The sequence below is a fragment of the Trachinotus anak genome, unplaced genomic scaffold, assembly GCF_046630095.1.
Source record: "Trachinotus anak isolate AG129_WGS33_773 ecotype Australia unplaced genomic scaffold, CSIRO_AGI_Tana_v1 ptg000033l, whole genome shotgun sequence".
In the NCBI taxonomy this organism is placed as follows: domain Eukaryota; kingdom Metazoa; phylum Chordata; class Actinopteri; order Carangiformes; family Carangidae; genus Trachinotus; species Trachinotus anak.
Window position 1 is genome coordinate 101,522 of NW_027273884.1, and position 19,827 is coordinate 121,348.

The 19,827-nt window shown below is 44.7% G+C and overlaps 2 protein-coding genes across 7 annotated transcripts in view; one reads left to right on the forward strand and one right to left on the reverse strand.

The window, feature by feature from the left end:
- The window catches only part of ralgapa2 (Ral GTPase activating protein catalytic subunit alpha 2), a 90,378-nt gene extending 76,127 nt beyond the window's left edge, over positions 1 to 14,251 (forward strand). For 2 of the 6 annotated variants that reach the window (XM_071471085.1, XM_071471088.1), the window contains 2 exons: positions 5,460 to 5,581; positions 11,488 to 14,251. In XM_071471085.1, coding sequence (XP_071327186.1) covers positions 5,460 to 5,581; positions 11,488 to 11,645 — 280 coding nt within the window. In that variant the 3' untranslated portion in view covers positions 11,646 to 14,251. The other 4 variants (XR_011686875.1, XM_071471089.1, XM_071471087.1 and 1 more) reach the window with 4 other exon arrangements.
- A 1,986-nt stretch (positions 14,252 to 16,237) lies between these two features.
- On the reverse strand, positions 16,238 to 19,333 carry insm1b (insulinoma-associated 1b). Its single transcript, XM_071471352.1, has one exon. It carries the CDS (start codon positions 18,778 to 18,780, stop codon positions 17,326 to 17,328), a length of 1,455 nt encoding a protein of 484 aa, XP_071327453.1. The 5' UTR covers positions 18,781 to 19,333; the 3' UTR covers positions 16,238 to 17,325.
- Between the last annotated feature and the right edge of the window lie 494 nt (positions 19,334 to 19,827).

Genomic DNA, 19,827 nt, shown 5'->3' on the forward strand with positions numbered 1-19,827 from the left:
TCCATCATGATCAGGGCATCTTGTTAAAAGAGGGGGGTGGGCAGTCCCCCCTGCACCCATCATCCACCTTCTGTGACTTAGAAGTGGATAGGAATGGGGCTTAAGTAGTGAAATGTCAGTATGGGGTATCTAAGACCCCTTCTAATGCTCCTCCCTAATCTGGACCTTCACCCCCTGTCCTCCCTTATCAACAGATTAACTGTGTGTTTGAGCTTCTGTCTCTGTCTGTTCCTCTCATTTTGCTCAAACTGTGTAGTCAAACTGAGAGTTCAGACGACTAACAAAAAAAAATATTTACACAATCTTTTATGATTTTGCGTGAATAAAGCACAAAACAGGGTTCCCATCTGGGATCTCGACAGGGCTACTCAAGGACACTTGACCACATGACATTCAGATCAAATATTTTTTTTTGTCCCATTGTGTTTTCAGAAGCCTATAACTACCATTTGGTAAACTGCAGATGGGTTGTCATACAGTGGGTTCTTGGTCATCTCCTGACCAAGACCCTTTTTACACTGGCTGACTTAAGCCCCATTGTAAACTCCAGACAAAATTCTCCTTGCATTTTACTGTGATGGGACAACCTTGGCTCTTGTGACCCCTCAGTTCTTAAATAGTTTTACTTTTCAAGAATCTGTTTCAGTCACATTTCTGTCTCATAGGTCTGCTGAAAACTCCTTGAATTTCATGGTTTGGTTTCTTCTCTTTGAAGCGTGTTGAACTATGGGACCTTTTTTTGAAAAGGTACGTCCCAATAATTTTAAGCAGACAGTGGTGGACTAAAAGGTGCCCAAAGGAATCACAGTGTACTTTATAAGAGTTTTCATCATCTTCATCTTTATTGCCAAGTGAATCGAGTTTTGTGGTTCCCTGTTTTGTTTGTATTTTGTGTCTTGCTAGCAAAAGGATGCACAAGTATGAAGGTGAAGACATAAACAGTCCTGCTAATGATTTCATGCTTTTCCATTAATCGACAGTTGGTGGTGATTATGCATTAAGAAATGTTGTGAGGAGCCAGTGAAAAGTGGGGAACAAGGCTGCCAGCACTTGTAAACATGGATCTTAATGAAGCAGGTTCAAAGATCATTTTAGAATCCACTGCTTTATGAGAAAGGGGCTACATTCACGTTTGTTTGTTTGTTTGCGAAATGGTGAGAAAACTCTGAATATAATCTGTTTACCTCCAGATTACCTTTAAGTAAAGGGGCACCATCTGAAGCCTGGATGCAGCAATGTCCCTGCTGGCTGTTTGTGTTTAAAAGATGTTGAGTGTGTGTCATAGGCCAGTGGTGGCGTGAGGCCTTTTGTCAGCAGGGGGACTGAGGCTGGATGGTCAGGATGCTGCTCTCCAGAGAGACACCAGTTCAGAGGTCACCATAGGCTCTTTTTGGGAGGAGGGTGTTTGTGGGTGTGTTGAGTCTCTGGGCCTACTTATGCACAAACGCCTGTGTGTGAGCATGTGTGCGTGTTTGCGTGCGCCGGGCGGGGTTACACACGGCGCAAAATGGATCCCAGTGGACAGGCATTTTCAGGACAGGTCCCTGTGGACAGAGAGAGAAAAAGGGAAGAGAGATGATGATGAGGGTTGGTGGTGGTTGGCCGATGAGGTCCAGCAGGGATGGAGCAGCCTGCTAATGAAGAGCCATCTGAGGCCTCCATTCACCTTGAACATGGGCCACTGCAGCTGCTCTGACCTTGGCTTTGATCCACAAAGATGCTTGACCCCACCATTCCCCCAGAGCTACCTCCCTGCCATCTGGACCGCACCCATGCATATGTATACATATGTGCACACACCCACAGATACATATGCATGTACACGTATGTTGACCCACATACGCCTTCACAGGTGTAATGTTTTTAGACTGTCTTTTTTTTTTTTTTATTCAGCCACATACAACTATCTATTGTTAGGCCTTTTGGCATTTTGTGTGTTTTTATGCTTAATTGACCTGTGTGTGTGTGTGTGTGTGTGTGTGTGTGTGTGTGTGTGTGTGTGTGTGTGTGTGTGTGTGTGTGTGTGTGTGGAGGAGCCACCTTCATAGGCTTTAACCACAAACTACATGTCTCCAGATATCTGTCTCCTAACTTAAGTTGTTTTACATTTACTTAGACCTGGGAGTTTTTGGTGTTTTTTTTTGTCTTTTTTTTTTTTTGTCGTTACTATCCCAATTGTTGTCACGCTCCCTCAACATTACACCGGTCTCCTTCGTTTCTCTCTAATAGGAATGCAACCACTTGGAACATAGGGCTTCCTTGGAAATTCCCAGAGTGGTGCAACACACTCCTCCCACACACTGGCTTGTCTTGCTTGTCCGCCCAGTTCAGCTGTAAATGACAGTTATGTCACGGGTGACTTGATTTGCAGTCCATCTGTGGAAATGTAGCCCTGTCTGCATTTTCCTTTTAGTATTTCATCCGCATCTTTATGGGAATTTTTTTATAGCACAAAATGTAGTGGAGCCTTATTGCGATGCAGTGAGAGAGTTCATGAGAAAGGCTTTTTACAACACATAACATTTTTGATAAGTTGTGTTTTATGATTCACCTTTTCAGAGGAAGTAGTAACAAACACTCAGCAGCTCTCACTCATCAGCAGTAGCTGTTGCTTATTTTTTCCCCTAAAAGTAGGTCAGTGTCAGTGGGTTTGGTGTCTATGACATGGACATAGTCTTTGCGTTAGCGTTCTGGACATATCCCTTGATTAAGTTACTTCATGGAGGCAGCAGCATCTGTGCATATGCAGGGGAACAAGCTGTGCCCATGGCTTAGCAATTAGAGACAAACAGAAAGATGAGGGAGAGAGAGAGAGAGAGAGGAGGCAAGATTACTCCTCACTGTGCATCAGGTCTGATTTCTGTGCAGCAATTTTTTTACCCACAGACAGCATCGTACATTTACTTAAATGAGGTGATTATGGCTCTCGCTTTCACTCATCTCCAAAATACCTTTTATTAGTCTCCCTCCCTCACAGCCTGTCCTTCTCCCCCGCTGCCTGTCATATATTTTCCCTCCTCTCTTGATAATTCTACACTCTCTCCCTTTATTTTATCCTTTTGAAGTTTTTTTCTCACCCACTATAATCCATTTGTATAACTTGGATAGAGGGCAGCGGAAGGAAGTAGTGGAGGAGAGGCGTGTGTCAGAGTCGGAGAGAGCGTCTGCTCCAGCTGGAGTCAATATTTGCTTTAGGAATCTCAATAACAGGCCTCCAGTCATCTGCATCTCTGATAATGGACAGCCATATGGCTCTGTTGACCCACGCTGTGCTGAGGTTCTCTTTTTCTCTCTCTCTATCCTTCTTTGTGTTTCATTTATCGGATTCTCTCTAACTTCCCGCTCTTCTTTTCATCAAGGCCTTCCTTCTCTCATATTTTGTCTCCCACTTATCACCTACCTGGGCACATTTTGTTCTTTTTTTACAAACATCCTTTCTCTCTGTCTGTCATCCATAAAACCCTGGATATGACCCACCACACAGAGCTGTGACCTAGGTTACCATGGCAGCAGAGCCTGGGATGCCCACTCTTTGTCCAACACTGTTTCCAGCAAGTGACAGAAAACAGTGATGTTGCATGTCTGCCTATGACTGGAAGACAGATCTAGAGCACACGGGGTAGTGCTTTTATGTGCTTAAAGTCATGCTGCTCTGCATGTCGTAAATGGAGATGTTGGCCCCGTAAAGAGTGGTCAATTGGGTACAGTGTATTAGCTGACAGGTCTTTTGGCGTGTTTAATTCCTTTTTTTTCTTTTCTTTGCAATCCTCCTTTCCTTCTTGAGGTGGGGAATATGATCTTTTATTTTAATGGATTTCTTAGTGTTCTGTGCTGACAACGGTTCAAGTGTTTATTTAAAACTCTCATTTTGCAGCAAAGTGCCAAAAAATCTCCTGAGCAGAGCTGACATACCGAACTTTTTTCAAAGAACTGAAGTATTTCTGTTTTTGCCTTCTGTGTTAAAATAATGCTGTTCATGTTTTTGCTGTTAAACACACAATAATAGACTAACACATGATTGTAATTATTTGTTGGACCTGAACATCACTAACATTTACGTGGTTATCCAAAACCATCCTGCTGCCTATTTTCTCTTTTAGCCCATCCATTATCTTACTCTGCCCTCTGTCCATCTCTGTCTGTCCCCGTGAGCGCCTTGGCCATCGTACCCTCTGGTGTGCCCCGGCTCAGGTGCCCGTCTCCCCCACTTTGCCACGGTTCCCCTCAAAGCCATTGGTCGTGGCTGCCTTGGCCCCTGCTGTGGCGGCATGTGCCCACATCAGGCCCACTTCCCAGTCACTGTCTCGTCCTATCTATCTAACCCAGACCAGAGCCTCTCAGCCCGGTCCAGCCTATCTCAGCTCAGCCTGGTTCAGCCTTGGCGTCAGCAACAGCCCAGTGCCACTCCACCCTGGCAGTCATAATGAGATGAGGGAGAGGGGAGTGGAAGAGGGGGGGTGTCAGAAACTCAGTGGCTCAGAGCTGTGTGTGTTTGAGAGCAAGAGTGCGTGTGTTTGTCAAGCAATTTGTAAGGTGTCGTCAATCAAGGAAACGCGTCCACAACAGAAAGCCATGAGAAAAATCAGACTCATTGTCAAACATGCACACACTCAGAGTGCTTACGACCATTACGCCATCAGATAGACCTTTTTGCTCCAATAGGTCCCTTCACCATATTTTATCCAGCACTTGCCTCCATTCCACAACAGACTTAGCACGATATATCTATGATAATGATATGATAATGGCCATCAGAATGTTTTCAACCTCACCCAGCAGCCATTTTGCAGGCTTATTTATTTATTTTTTCTTATTTCTTTATTTATCTGAGCTTTCCCATTTCAAATCCCACCATCCATCCTGCATGCTGGCTGCCCAGGCTCCAGTCACTGCTTGTCACTCTGAATTTCAAATGGCTCCAATTTTCCCCCTGATGGCACGGAGAAGTGGCAGGCAGCACATCGGGGAGGGTGGTCCTAGACATGCTGCCTGCAGCAGGGGTTCTATTAGAGAGAAGAGAGGGATGAGAGAGAGGGAGAGGAGAGGTTTGGAGCATCACGCCAGTAGTGATGTATTCTTTCTTTCTTTTTTATGATTATTTTGGAGACTGCGTTCTCATTTCGGGGCTGTGTGGCATGGCTGATTATTCCATCTCTGCTTCTGGCTGGGTTGCTGATGGTGGAGCCACCCTGCCCAGTGAAGCTGCTGCTCGCTCTCCCAGCTCGCTCTCGCACTACAGTGTATATCTGCAGTACACCACTGAAAAAAATTCGATTTGTAGCCAGTGCTATGATTTGTTCCTAACTGATGAGCTGTGCAATACACAAATGGAAGTTTTAACAGTGTTCTGATTATTTTGTGGGAACTTGTTTAATTGCATGTAAACTTGACTTTGTTGCCTTGTTTTATTTCTTCTCCAACTAGCCAAAATGTTTTGTCACTTAATGAGAGCTAACCAGCTACGAGGAGCGGGCGCTCTACTTGGAGGCCATTGTTCAGAACCACAGAGAGGTCATGACCTTTGAAGACTTTGCCTCGCAGGTCTTCTCCCCCTCTCCTGGCTACCCAATGAGTGGGACAGGTGAGAAATGAACCAGACTGCACCTCTGTCCACTCCATCTCTTTCTGTCTCTCCATCTCACTACTGCTTCATCACATCTCCACTGTTTCCCCTCATGCCTTCTTTCCCCCTTCTTCGTCATCTCTTTTCTTCCCTCTTTTTCCATATTAGTCTCTCCTCCTCTTCCTCCTCTTCCTCCTCCTCCACAGCACACCTGTTTGCCCCTGTCACCTCCTCCTTCAACCCTGCTCATTCTCTCCACTCTTCTTCCACGCCTACGCTCACTGATGAATATCAAACGACGGGCCCAGGCTCTTCACGCCATCCGACTGACTTCAAACACTCCGCTTCTCCGCTTCCTCAAGCCCCTCTCACGCTACTTTGTTCATCTCTTCTTGTTTCAAACTGCATCTTTCTGTGCAGTTACTTTCCTGTGAATATAAGCGGCCTTGTTAAAAGGCACCTGCAGAGTGCATGTTTGTGTGTGTGTGTGTGTGTGTGTGTGTGTGTGTGTGTGTGTGTGTGTGTGTGTGTGTGTGTTTGTGCGACTTCATGAGCTCATTCGCCAACACTTAAGAGATCCGACCAGCAAACAGCAGCTCGAGGATGTCAGCACAGCACTCTTATCAGTCTGTGATGAATAGAATGGAAAACGTGTCTTATCTTGTTCTTCCTACTTGTACCAGCTCTGATCGATCTGCAACAGCACTGAAATCAATACAGGATTGCACTTTTCCACTCTATTGGATCCCGACACACGTTCTGTTTTGACAAGGAAAGCACTCCACAATGCTACACCATAACGTCTTGTCATTTTCAAATCTGTCAGTGCTTATATCTTTTGTAGACAATTTAAAGTTTAGTCATATTTTTATCACATAGTTTTCTAGACTGTGTGTGTGTGTGTGTGTGTGTGTGTGTGTGTGTGTGTGTGTGTGTGTGTGTGTGTGTGTGTGTGTGTGTCTGTATCTGTGTGTGTGTGTGTGTGTGTGTGTGTGTCTGTGTGTAGGACTTCAGGCAGGCAAGAGGTGGTCAGCCACATTACCATACTGTTCGTCCATGTCTCCTGTGGAGGTGTAAAACCTCCCCAGACTGACCTCCAGTCACCTCCTCTCATCCTCAGCACTAAACCAGCTTAAACAGGAGGACTGAGGGGGAGAACAGATACTGATACAGGGGAATATAGAGGAAGAAAATTGGCCAAAGCTTGGTCCGTCATGTCAGTTGGCACTGATGTTGTGGACTCTTTCAATCATGGCTTCCTTTGTGGCTGGACAGGAAGAGGTTAGAGAGGTTAGCCAGGCTTGAAAATAATGTTTCACAGCGTGGGACATACACTGTGGCTAATGTGAGAGGCCGTAACATAATGAAGTCTGTGAGGCTGTTGTGTCACCCTCACTGCTGCGGAAACTCATTCTGAATGGTAATTTGTATTTCTCCGGGAATCTGTGCATGAAAATAGATTAATATATTAACATGAGGGTGTGTGTATGTATGTGTCCATTCATATCTTATCCAGGACTCACTTGCTTCCTATGATACTGTAATGCATTTTTTTGTAGGTTACCCCTTGTATAAGCATTGTTGAGTAATTTCTTAACCTTTGCACATTCGTTCTCTAAAGAAAGGGGCTGTTTAAAGGATATTTTCACATATTTTCAAACGTAGGTACCAGAAACCAGCACTGGCTCTAAAGAGCTCCTCATAACACAGCTTCAAAGTGAGAGGGGAAAAATCCACACTTCTTGATCTGTGTAAAAACACATTCTAATGTTCAGCCAAAGCCTATATAAGTTTTTTTTTGTTTGTTTTTTGTTTTTTGGGGGAGACAAATGCATCATCATGTGTTTGAATATTTCACTGTTAATCTGTGGACATCCTGTAGCCTCACTGAAGTGCTTGGACAAACATGCAAAATATACTGTGAATGTGAGTCTGAACAATAGTGTGTAATTTTGATTTGATTTTTTTTTTTTTTTTCCAAATGAGCTTAATTTGAAATTTATTAGGAAAAATCAAGAATTTAAAATGTAAGACCAAAGATTTTCATAAGAAAAAACACAAATTCTAGGTTTGACTACTATTTTTAAAATCCTATAATCTGACATTTCTTTTAGTTTTATCTTTTAGTTTATAAAATATCAAAAAATAGTGAAAATAATTGAGTAATAATAATTGAGTAATCAACTAAACATTTGATCACCTCAGGCTCTAGAGTTGTTTGAATGTGTTTTCATGTGTTCTTATACATTTTTAAACTGTAGCCAACACATTTTTTCTTTTTACGAAACCATGGATGTGACATGTTTAACGCTTCAGGCTTCATTTATAATGCATCTGAATAAATCCTTAACACTGTAGTCTGTCATACCTGATCCTCTCTGTCCCATCAAGCATATAGCTTCAGTGTGGCAGTGATGGCTGGCTAACACTGCTCCTCATTCTCACCCTTCTCAAATGTGCTGCTGCCCTCCCATGCCTTTTTTTTCCCAGTGTGTGTGTGTGCGTGTGTGTGTGTATAGTTGTATGCGACTTCCCATCCATCTGTCTTGTCTGTCCATCCTGTTCTGGCTTCCATTGCTGCCACTAACATGTCATCCATGCTCCATGACAGCGTGCAGGCGTTGGCCGGGGATGGTTTGGGACATGGAGTACCCCTGGGCCAAACTGGACTGTAAGACTCTGCCTGCTTCCTCCACTCTAGGCATGACGCCCAGCCACAGCCCACCAACACCCATCCATTCATTCATTTAGGTCGCTGTGAACCCCTCCACCATCAAATAACCTAGGGGTTGCAGTAGATGTAGCCCTTTTTGTAGAATCAAAGCAGGTCTTGAAATCAAACACAGGTCCTGCATGCTAATTGTTAAGCGCTTTTGCACTGTTTCTTCAGTGTTTGCTGTAAGACATTAAACATCTTTCCCATTAGACATTCATATCTTTACCTTTTTGTTTTGTTAGTATCCTCCACAGCCTCATCCTCCACCACCCTGAATGCAACCCCACTCTCACCCTGCAACCTCAGTCAAGCACCACAGCTTCCTGCATGAGCTAGTCACATGCACCCAAGACTCCGCCCTCAGTGTTCTGCCCTCACGGTGTAATACTTTGCACTGCTTTGCTCAGTTTTTAGTGTTTTTCTTAGTCTTCATTCTCTACTTTAACTTTTTAAAATGAATAACTGCACACGAGAAAGCCCCTGCTTCTGCATACTGGATAAAACAACTTAAAAGCTCTCATGACCCCAGCATCTTTTGCTCTCACCCTAACCCCCTCTACTTGTAACATTGCTGCTAAATGTTTCTCAGCCTGTTGTTGCCATGTGAACTGTCCACCATTTGTGCTTTGGATTTCATCTGAATTGAAATCTGTGAATTGGACAGATCCATCAGGTACCACCAGACATTGTGGTCTCCGAGGTGTCCTCAGAAGCACTTATTGATTAACCTGTCACCCAAATCAATTAACCTTGTTTGACTTTTAAACCTTCCAGTGAAAACTAACCACGACACCACACACGTCTGGCTCCACTCCGGACCTCAGCGGCGTTGTTTTGTGTTTCACTACATTGTGGTATGGTGTGTGTCCACTGCTCTCTCACATGATGCTCTACTCTGTTTTTCCCTTTTAGATTAAAAATATCTTAAAGGTCCAAATACTGTTTATGGCGAAGGTAAGCCCCGAGTCAGACCGGAAGCTTGTTTCCGTCCAGCGGCCTACCTACCCTTCGCTCGTTCACTCATCCTGGCTGTTTCCCCCACCCCTCTTTTTCATTCAGTACTAACCAAGCTTTATTTACTGAGTGCTCTGACAAAGGGAAGGGGACAGAGAAACCAGGCTGTTTATTTGGGGGGTGTCCTACTGTTTAGGCCAGGCTGGTAATTGAGAGAGATGCACAGTGGGGACAATTAGCACCTGACTAAGTAGCAGCATGAACAATACGGCTACACTTCTGGCCCTCGCTTCTGCATGTGGCGCGCCTTTATCTCTTCTTCCAGCAAACACTTTTCTCTTTTCTTTCTTTCCTTTTTTTTCCCCCCTCAATCCCTCCACCCCCTCATTTCCTCCTGTTGGAGTGTGCCTGTTTGCCTGGGGCAGACTCTGAGACTAACACCTGCCGCACTGGAAGACGTCTTTGTCATCCAAAGCCTTGTTTGAACTGCTGCAGAGAGGACCAATAGGATTGCAGGGCCATTTAAACTCCTGTTTTTTTTTCTCTCTTTCTCTCTCTCTCTCTCTCTCTCTCTCTCTCTCTCTCTCTCTCTCTCTCTCTCTCTCTCTCTCTCTCCCTCTCTCTCTCTTTCTCTCTCTCTCTCTCTCTCTCTCTCTCTCTCTCTCTCTCCCTCCCTCTCTCCCTCCCCTTCTCCCTCCGTCTCTCCCTTCTTCTTTCCATCTGAAATTAACCTCACTGTAAGGCAGTTTGGGCTGAGCAAGGAGCGGAAATGCTGGGTTATAATGACGATAATGATGACACATTAGCCTCTTCTGGATCTGGGTTATTTTTTCACTCTGTAGCTTACTATGAAAATTAATTCTTACATAAGGCCATACAAAGAAGAACATCATTTAGAAACTGATGCAACCACAGTCATTAAGTGCCACAGTGGGAGTGATGACTGTTTAGTGCAGCATGTTTTAATGGCTGCTAAACGAAAAGGGAAGTCTGCTGAGTGGGTGGTGAACTATACCACAATATTGTCTGTGTATATTAGCTTTAATAGGTGTATGGCTTCCTCCTGTCTATCATGTGTCTTTACAGCAGACACAGTTGGAGTTGTGTTTATTGTTTACTGTAGGAATGAGTTGAAGAATACGGGAATGCAGGATTTGTTCTGCCCATAAGGCCAGCCCACATTTTTAGCCAAGCCCGTCCCTCTTTTTTTATATTCATATGCAGATTTGGGAATGCATGTTCGGACCCCCCCCCCCCCTCTCTTGCTAGCCCTTCACAAAACACACACCCAGTGTTTCATCCACAGCCCAGCCCTCCTCTCCCAGTGAGCCGCGGCCCTGGATGCTGCCGGTGTCCACTGTGCTGCTGAGTGTCTGTTACTCCAGCCATCTGCCATTCCTTTTAGCCGCTGCAACTTGAGATGCCTCAGAAAAAATGGCAGGAAATAAAAGGATAGGAAAGAAAATAGGCAACCAGATGCCATCTCGACAAAGCAGAAAAGTTGTTTAAACTCGAGGCATGGGGCAGACGCAGGTGGGGGGTTTTGGGGGAGGGGGGATGGGGAGGCTGGGGTTTGGGTTTGGTCAGGGGTACGCTGAGAAAGTCAGGGCAGCGTTGACAATACTTGATTGTCCTCCCCAGCATTTCATGCCCACCTCGCAGCTTATTGCTTTTTGCCATCCCGTAATCATGGATGTGAAGTTTTTTGAAAAAGGACAATGTTTGACAGTGGGAAGGCTCTACATGTTCACAACAAGAGCATAATGTGTCATTTTATTTCCATTCAAAGCATTTTGTTGTCACACTGCGAACTGAATACTTTTTTTTTTTACCCATAGCTATAAAGGTTACCTATTATTTTTTATATCATAAGCATCTGAAAACAGTGCACTGGAAAAGAAAGGTGGCTTTTCTTTTAACAAGCATGTGAAAAAGGCATGTGGTTTCTGAAATATTTTATTTGCTCTCTCACATCTTTATTCTGATGACTTTAAGGGTGCAATAAACTCAAATCCTAACCTTTGTTTTTTTTACAGTTTCATTGTAAGTTTGTGATTGTTGGTGCAAATTCTTTGAGCTGGATAATCTTGATTTGGGGAGCAGCCACATGCATGACAAAAGCATGCTGGGATATGCAACAATCACGCAAAGCCCAATGAAACCTCTGCTATGTCTAACCAGCTCTGTCTCTCTCCGGTGTTGTCTTTTTGTTTTTTGTTTCTGTCTACAAACTCTCCCTTCATCTCTCACTCAGGTTCCTTCACCGGCAGCACGAGCACGGAAGCCAGCGCTCAAGCAGGAACGACGGACTCTGTCGACCAGGTCTCTCCCACCATGCCCCGTGCCACGAAGAACCGAGTTTCCGGAAAACTCCGCCGATCAGCCAGTGCTATAAGCAAATCCTCCAACTGAGCTCTTCAACTCGTCCCCTTTTCCTCCCCGAGTGCAGCCTTTAATATCTTTACTCAAAGAACCTCACACACCCAGCCGTGACTGCAAGAGTTCTTTTTTTTTTTTTTTGTTTGCGTGAATTGTTTAATTTTGTGTCATATAAAGATGTAACTGGAGCATATTGCATTTTTTAATTTAAGTGGCAATCATTGATTTCACTGATACATTTCCGTTTGTTGTGGTGTTTTACTGCGTTAATCGAGGTGGACGTGAGACTAAGCTATTTATGTTCATCCTGGTGGTTTCAGCTTAAGAATCAGCAACATAGGAAGACATGACTTTACTGAGAAGTCTTAAAGCAACCTGTGACAAAAAAATGTCATTTTTATTCTCATTGCTAGTGCAGCCTTAATGCACTAGAAACAAAGTTCTTACTAAAGGAAGGGAATGGGAGACTGCTTTACCCTGTTTCTGTAGCTCATCTATATCAACACTTCATGTAACAAAGCACTGAATGACACAGCTGTAAATGGCAACATGCTAAAACTGCACAAGACATTGGTATCCATTTATAAATGTGTCTGCCTTTTTACCTCTTTTTGCACCTGCCACAACCTTTCTGTGTCAAAGATACCACTTCAGCTCGTGACAGGGTGATGTTTCTGTCCTGCTCGGTAGCATCGGTTTGGATCACGTTCGTGGACCATCCTCCCGCAGCAGAAGAGGAGGAAAGACTGATGCATGGGGAACACCTCCCCACAATGATTTGTACTCACTTCACTGCTACACAGACTTCCTGGGCACGGAGTCCCTGCAGTGCGTGTAGTCAGAGGCTTTTTAATTGTTTTGAACCCAGAGTGGACAATCAGTGAAGTCTTTCTAACTTGAGCTGACTTTAAATTTGTTTTGTTTTTTTTGTTTTTTTTTTTTTATCACTCTAATTTTCCTTTTTAAATGAATTCTGATGGATTGTGTCATGATTTGATTTATGCAACTCCACTGGAATGAGAAAAGACTGCGTTTGTAATTGTTTTCGGACGTCGTTAACATAGGCTCATGTCCGGTAATTGAATAAGTTCCCCCTGTCTCTTTCCTCTGCTATCAGTTTCCCTGTCCTGTGAGGCTAAGACATTGACATTCCAACGTTCCCAAACAACGTTTTTGCACTCGCTGTCATTGATTAACTAGAATGTCGCTCCTTGTTCTTGGATGTATATTGCTTTAAGTTTTATTTGCTAGATGTATATAGAGAGAAAGGACTATTTGATGAATTATTTTGCTGTCGTGTTGTTTTATGTATTCATGTGCTGTTTAGAGGAAAAATACCACCAGAGCCTCAGGTGAATCTTAACTCCATGCACAGGTGTGTGTGTTTGTGTGTGTGTGCATGTGTGTGTGTGTGTGTGTTTCTGAGGGAGCTCCTCACAGTGCCTGTGTAATGTCTGTCCTCTAAGATGCTGTCCCACACCACCTCCGCTGCCAATAATCACATTTCAGTTTCTCCTCTTCATCATGTGAGACAAACCATGGCCGCCCTGCATCACATCTCCTTGTTAGCCGTCTAAAAACAAAGTGTTTTCCTCCCCTGCGTCTCTAAAGGTCAGTGTCTTGTGCTTCCCACAACAACAAAAACAACAACAACAACTGATGGATTTGGAGTCATGGGGTGTCTCTGTTTTTAGTCTTTATTATAGGAGGCACGCTGCTCCGTCTTTATCTGTGAATGGAATCAAGTGGCACCAACCCCCTCCTCTGTCCCATGATCCTCTCCCCATGTCACCTCCTAGGGCCACGGGGGGGGCTGCGGTGCTGGCTTTAGGTGGCATGCCAGAGCTGAACGCTAACAGCCCTCCTAGCAACGACAGCCAAGCCTCCAACCTGCCCTGCTCGTGTTGTCATGGTAGCCAGGTGTTCCCCATACACGCACACAGACATTATACACTCACACTCTCTGAGGGCTCCACCCAAGCTGCAACACTATCCCCATCTGTTGCACTACTATGCCTTACTTTCCCCACGCTCACCTGTCATCTTTCTTCCATCTCTCACATCTCGCCTCCTTTTGTTTGTCAGAAAACAGAGCAAACAGCAGGAGTGCGGAGGTGGTCAGAGTTAAATCCACTTTTGTGCTTTTTTTTTTTTTCTTATGAAGAATGTATAGATATATAGGCCTGGATCACATCTCTGGGTTTTATTTCCCCCAAAGCCACTTGAAGGAACCACCCAGGATGCTGATCTTAAGATTGTAGGTTATAGATGATGTCTGTTGAAGGGGTCTGTGCCCCCCCTTTTGGTGGCTTAGTTGCTGGAGATGTTAGTTTGGACCATGATAAGGATTGTGTGTCTTAATATACGTGAAGAAAACGAGCTAGTGTTAGTCCTAGTATGTTGTTTTCTTTTCTTCTCATTTTAGAAATCCTTGTACATTGTGTCAAATTTGAGGGCTTCTGCGTCCTCTGAATATAAATATATTAATGCCTGTAATATAATCTTTGTATAAGAGAAAGAGGAAAAAAAGCTTGAAGATTTCATCATTACTTGTCAACATATCAAACTGTTTTTAACGACCTGCTATCTTTATTAGAAATGTGAAAATTGAAACATTTCATTAAATCAATTTGAAATTCTGCTGATCTTATGTTGTTTTCTCTCTCTCTCTCTCTCTCAACAACACATTAATTCTGCAACCTCAGATTTTGTGGGGTAGTGGGTGTGGGTTTTATCTGTCTGTCTGTGTGTGTGTGTGTGTGTGTGTGTGTGTGTGTGAGCGCGCTGTTACCATGGGCTTTCTGACCGTGGCCTGGCCATGTTAGCAGCAGCAGCAGCAGCAGGGGTAACCTGACCCTCCTCCCATCTGTCTCCCCTGCTGCTCAGCTCTGCTTAGGGCAGGCCAGCATAATGGAACCTCACCAGGAGGTACAGGTGCAATGGTTGCAGCACCTACGGGTGCCCTGCCTCGCCTGAGCCACATAAAGACGCAAGAAAAGCACTTGAGTGTAATTGGAGCCCTAAAACTGTGTGTGTGAAAAAGGGTGAGAAAGAAGCGTAATGTTACCTCATTTTCATCCAGCTCAGGAGTCTTTGCCTCAATCACTGGCTCTGAGATGGTTTACAGCAGAACAGGCAGGAGCTGGGTGTCCCAGTGATCATTACCAGATTGTATTATTCCATGTGTCACACTGATGGCTGCAGTGTATTTTCACACTTCAAAAATGTATTGTCACTAATGCCTTAAGGGGGAGTGACACTCCTTTATTTAAAAAAGTTTGTTATTCTTTTAGGCCTTGGACAGGTGCAGAGTATCAGTGAGAAGGAGCAACTCTGCTGTAGTGAGGGGAGTTAAAGTCAGTGTAAAGGTGATTTTGTTCCTATACTTATACCAGACTACACAAGACTTGAAGTGAAGTTTTCAATTATTATGCTCTACAGATTAAGTCCATGTGGAGACTATGTGTCTGTCTACACACAGCTGGAAGCTGCACAACTAACTCAAAGCTTTTCAGGTTGTGGAGGTCAGATATGAAGCCAGCTGAGCTCGGATGTGTCCTAAATCAGCAGAAATCGAGCTGCATGAGTCCTCCAAAGCAGACAGATGTTTTACTGCTCCAGAGGTGAGCTCTGATCCACCACCTCTTTGTCCTCCTGTCATGTCCTGACATGGCATTAAGGAGGGAATTTATGATTAGGCCCTAAGTGCTTCTCTGTGGCAGGGAAACGGCGTCTATTGAGCCACAGCAGCGATGATTTACTGCGAATAAGTCTGATAAACGGGGAATCGAAGGCAGAAGGTTTGGCCGAGGGGGCGTCTAAGGTTTCTTTTTCCTGTTAAGGACGACTAAATAGGTGCGCGCCAGTTTGGAGGGTGACCTGATGGGCAGAGCAGAAGTGACAAGTTACAGCCTTTTGACACTGTGAAATGAAACAGTTTCTTATCTTGCACGGTAACCTCAAAGGCCCGCGGACCAAACTTTTGGAACCAGCTGTAAAACACCTGCTCGGACATAAAAGTGAATCAAAACTGCAATTGATCTTAAACACTTAGAAAGTCTCGATGTGATATACATTTTTTATAGTAGGCCATATTTAAATAACACCCTAAATCCTAACCATGCAAAACTTGAAATAAGTGTAAAGTTTTTTTTGTTTTGTTTTTGTTTTTTTTGCCTATATAAGAGTAACCTTATTTTGAAAGATTTTTTGAGGGTATGATTTACGCGTAGGATAATCCTATATCCTGAAAATAAGAGGCCTGTATGCAACGTTTTGAAGCAATCCGGATATTTCTAAGTAAATCATTCCTACTCTTATTCTTTCCCATGTCAGTTTTAGATGATAATGTGTATCTTTGGAAATAATTTACCATCAGTCAAAGAGTTTCCCACACAGATTAAATTACAGAAACACGGGGGGGGGGGGGGGGGGGGTGGCTCAAAACTGGGATCAACAAGCGTAATAGTTGTTGAATTCAATTAAAAAGTCACTAAATTTGTTAATCTGAGTGATAGAAAACTCCCTGAAGAAATATGGTGACTTTTCGTTATGACATAAAGTCCTTGAATGTCGTTTGCTGCTTCTCCTCTCTGTCTGAAAAAGTTGCCTTGAGACCACATATGTCCTTTTGAAAATATTTTTATTTCGATAGACAACAACGATATACACATACAATCAAAGCGCTATAAAAGCCAACATTTAAGAAAAATAACTTGTCCTTAAAAAAGATTGCATCTAAGGTAAGAGCTTTACGTTTTTTTTTCTTTTCTTTTTACAAGAGCTGTGGAGATTGAAGATTAAAACCCGACCCACGACAGTTATCACAACTCATGAACCTGACAAAAGAAACAAAAAAAAAAACAGAACAAAAACAAAACAAAAAACATTTTGGCTATACCACATGTAAACTTCCAGAACGATTCACAGAAAAAATCACAACAAACACAACAATAAGTTACATAAAATAATTAGAATAAATAAATAAATAAACATATGATGAAAAATATTGCAACAATCTTCAATAATAATTATAAAATATGTGCCAGCATTCAAAATTAAAACAATCTATGTTGACTTTTTTTTTTTTTTAAGGCAGTTATACAGCGGGATTTGGATGTGTATGTAGGCTATTTCAGACTAGGCTTATTTGTATACTAAAGGCATTTGTGGTTCTACTAAACAGGGAATGCTTCAGTCACTCTTTTTTTTTTTTTTTTTTTCCACCAGGACAAAGTTGATAAGTCCTGTCATTCACGAACTAGCGTAAAGCTACAGTGATGGAGCAATCACGGTCGGTGAAGTCAAAAGGCTTTGATGGGGAGAGGACTTCTGAGAATTTGAAGACATTTCTTAGGTCTAGAAGCTATCATTGAGCACATGTGCTGTCCTAGAAAAATACCCTTTAACAGTCAAACTAACGCTTTGTATTCTTTTTTTTTCTTGATAAACTAATTTGAGAAAGAAAATCTCAAAATAGGCCTATATGTAATTCAAATATAGAGAGAAGCATTCGACAATCACTGATTGGCATGGAAAAAGACACCTCATTAAACACCACTGAAACATCAAACCGCCCTGCCTTTCATTGGCCTAAAGTTATGGCAGTGAGCATCACAAACTCTTTATTTTTTAACCCAAAAGCCACTCTTTTGTTTCCCCCTTCTTCTTTTTTTCACCCCCCCCAATCAAAGGCACGAGTTTTGTGTTGTCTTTAGCAGGCGGGGCGCACCGGCATTTGGAGCAGGATCACCTGCCTGTTCTCCGAGGGGTGGCACTTGTTTATGTGCCTGGTGAGCCCCGGCGAGCTGTACAGAGTGGCGGGGCAGTATTTGCACGGGTACATCTGGGAGGAGTGCATGAGGCGCAGGTGTCGCTCCTGGCCGGCCCTGCTGGTGAAACTCTCCCCGCACACCGGGCACAGCAGGCAGTCCACCGGGCTCAGATTGAGAGGGCTTTGGTTTGAGGCTTCTTCTGAGGAGGAGGAGGAGGAGGAGGAGGAGGATGCAGTAGAGGAGGAGGATGGCACCGGTGTCTGCTCTGCAGCGCGGTCGCAGGTTTGGAACCCGTGCTCCTCCAGCACTTTCTTTTGCAAGGCCTGGTGTCCCATGATGTGCTTTCTTAGGTACGCCTGTCGCTTAAACCTCTTCCCGCAGAACTGGCAGTCATATGAGCCATCTTCAGAGCCCGACTCGGACAGACCTGGACTCGGGGTGTCCCTGTCACTCATGTCTTTGGCTTCGTCGGTGACTGACTTGACACCTAGCGGCGGCATTTTGGCCATTTCGGGTTTGATGCCCTGTGCGGGTGGCATCGCCGGTGCGCCGGTGGTCCGGGGTTTGTGCCAGCGGCGGTGAGAGGCGAGGTTGGCCGGGCAGCTGAACATCTTATCGCACTCGGGACATCGGTACTCGACCCTGACTATGCGGGAGCACTTATGCTGAGCCAGAGAGAAGGGGTCCGCGTACGCCTCCTTGCACAGCTGACACACAAACTCTCCCAAAGGCTTGTTTCCTCCGGAGGACTGCGCCCTCGGCTTCATCTCCACCGGCCCTTCTTTGATTTTGAGACCAAGCACAGGAGAAGTCGTCACCTCGTCTTCAAAGTTGAGTTTTCTAATGGCTTTGGGTTTTTTGGAGGCGGGTTTAGATTTGCGCTCTGTACCGTCAGCTGCGGGTCTTTTGGTGCCGACCCGGTTGCTTGGTGCCGGGAGGCTGCTGGTGGTGCCGCTGCGGCTGCTGTTGCTGGTACCGATTTTCAGGTCGACCGGGGCGTACAGGAGATGGTCCAGGCCGGAGAGGGAGGCAGGTGTCGGGAATGACTCGGCAGAAATAGGCGAGCCCAGATTGAAACTTCGCTCAAAATATCCCCTGTCGTGCTCCTTGCTGATGGGCCGGGTGGGGCTGTAGAGGGCTTGGCACACCGTCTCTGGGTTGCCGAACTGTGCCGGCTTCTCCAGTCTTGGCACCGGCGCGTCAGCTGCTGTGAAATCCGGAGATGCTGCGGCGCGGTCCGGACTGGACGCCACGGACATCGGCGGGGAGGGGTCCGCCTGACTCGGCAAGGCAGCTGGGGTGGGTGGCTCCTGGAGGTCATCTTCATCTGACCGAGTTCTGTAGGAAACATGTGCAGATTTCTTGTTTCGTTTTACCAGGAATCCTTTGGGCATCTTGGCGAGTGACAGCGGAAAGGCACTTCGGGGAGGTGGGTGAAGTCTTGAGTATCCAGGTTTGTTAAAAATATGGCAACACTAGAAGCTTGTGGGACTTTATCTCCCCAGTATATTGATCCTTCTGTTGCTGAAATGTTTTCGTCTCCAAGGCATAGCTCCACTCTTTTTATGCCGGAATGATGCTATTGTTCTCGCCCCCCCTGCTGCAGCATCCCCGACCAATCGGATGAAACCAAGACCCCAGTGGATTTGATTGTGGGAGGGCTCAGAGCCTGGGTTTGGTGGATTTCGTTGGAGGATGTGCAGATAGCTTAGCAGATGTACTGGCGGTTTATTACATTAATGTGTGCGCTCAGCCCCTCCCCGACAGAGGCACACGCCGGGACCCTCCTCTTTTTACGGTCTGATGGGCCCCTATACAAATGCACACGTGCCACGGCTTTGTGGCTCTCCTCTGGGGGCCCCAGAGCTGCCAAAAGGAAATGTCCGTCACTGCCACAATCATCACAATTTAGAATTAAGACGGGGACGAGACAAGCTTGGTTAAATATAAACCAAAAGCTGTGTTTTGGTTCATTTTCTGCAGTGATGCCTGTTGTGCGGGTCCTCTCCAGATAGTTTTCATCTCCACACGGTTCGCAGCTGTTTACTTTTTCTATCCATGCTCCAGCCTCTTTTACGCACGGTCTTTACGCACATTACGCAGGCCTAACAGTAAACTATACGGCCCAGGTTTATAGACCTTTGTTTTATTATGTCTTAAATAAACACCACAGAGGGAGTGTGTCTTTATTTTAGGGCACGCGTGTGCCTCGGTAGTTTAACTCGACATATAAATCAGACATCTCGCTGCATACATAAGTAATAAGAAGGCCCTCTGGTCTTTGTGCACAATAGCCACGTCTGCCCGTGCTTGGATATCCCTGTCTTTTTTTTTTTTTTTTTTTTTTCGTTTGAAAGGCAAATTGACCTCTTAACTGTGAAACGGGACTCACGGCCAGTCTGGCCCACAGCTAGACGCGTGCTGGGCGGAATCAGTGCTCC

What these genes read in the sequence shown, in the direction of transcription:
- insm1b (XM_071471352.1), bottom strand. Translation starts at nt 18,780, where the DNA reads ATGCCCAAAGGATTCCTGGTAAAACGAAACAAGAAATCTGCACATGTT.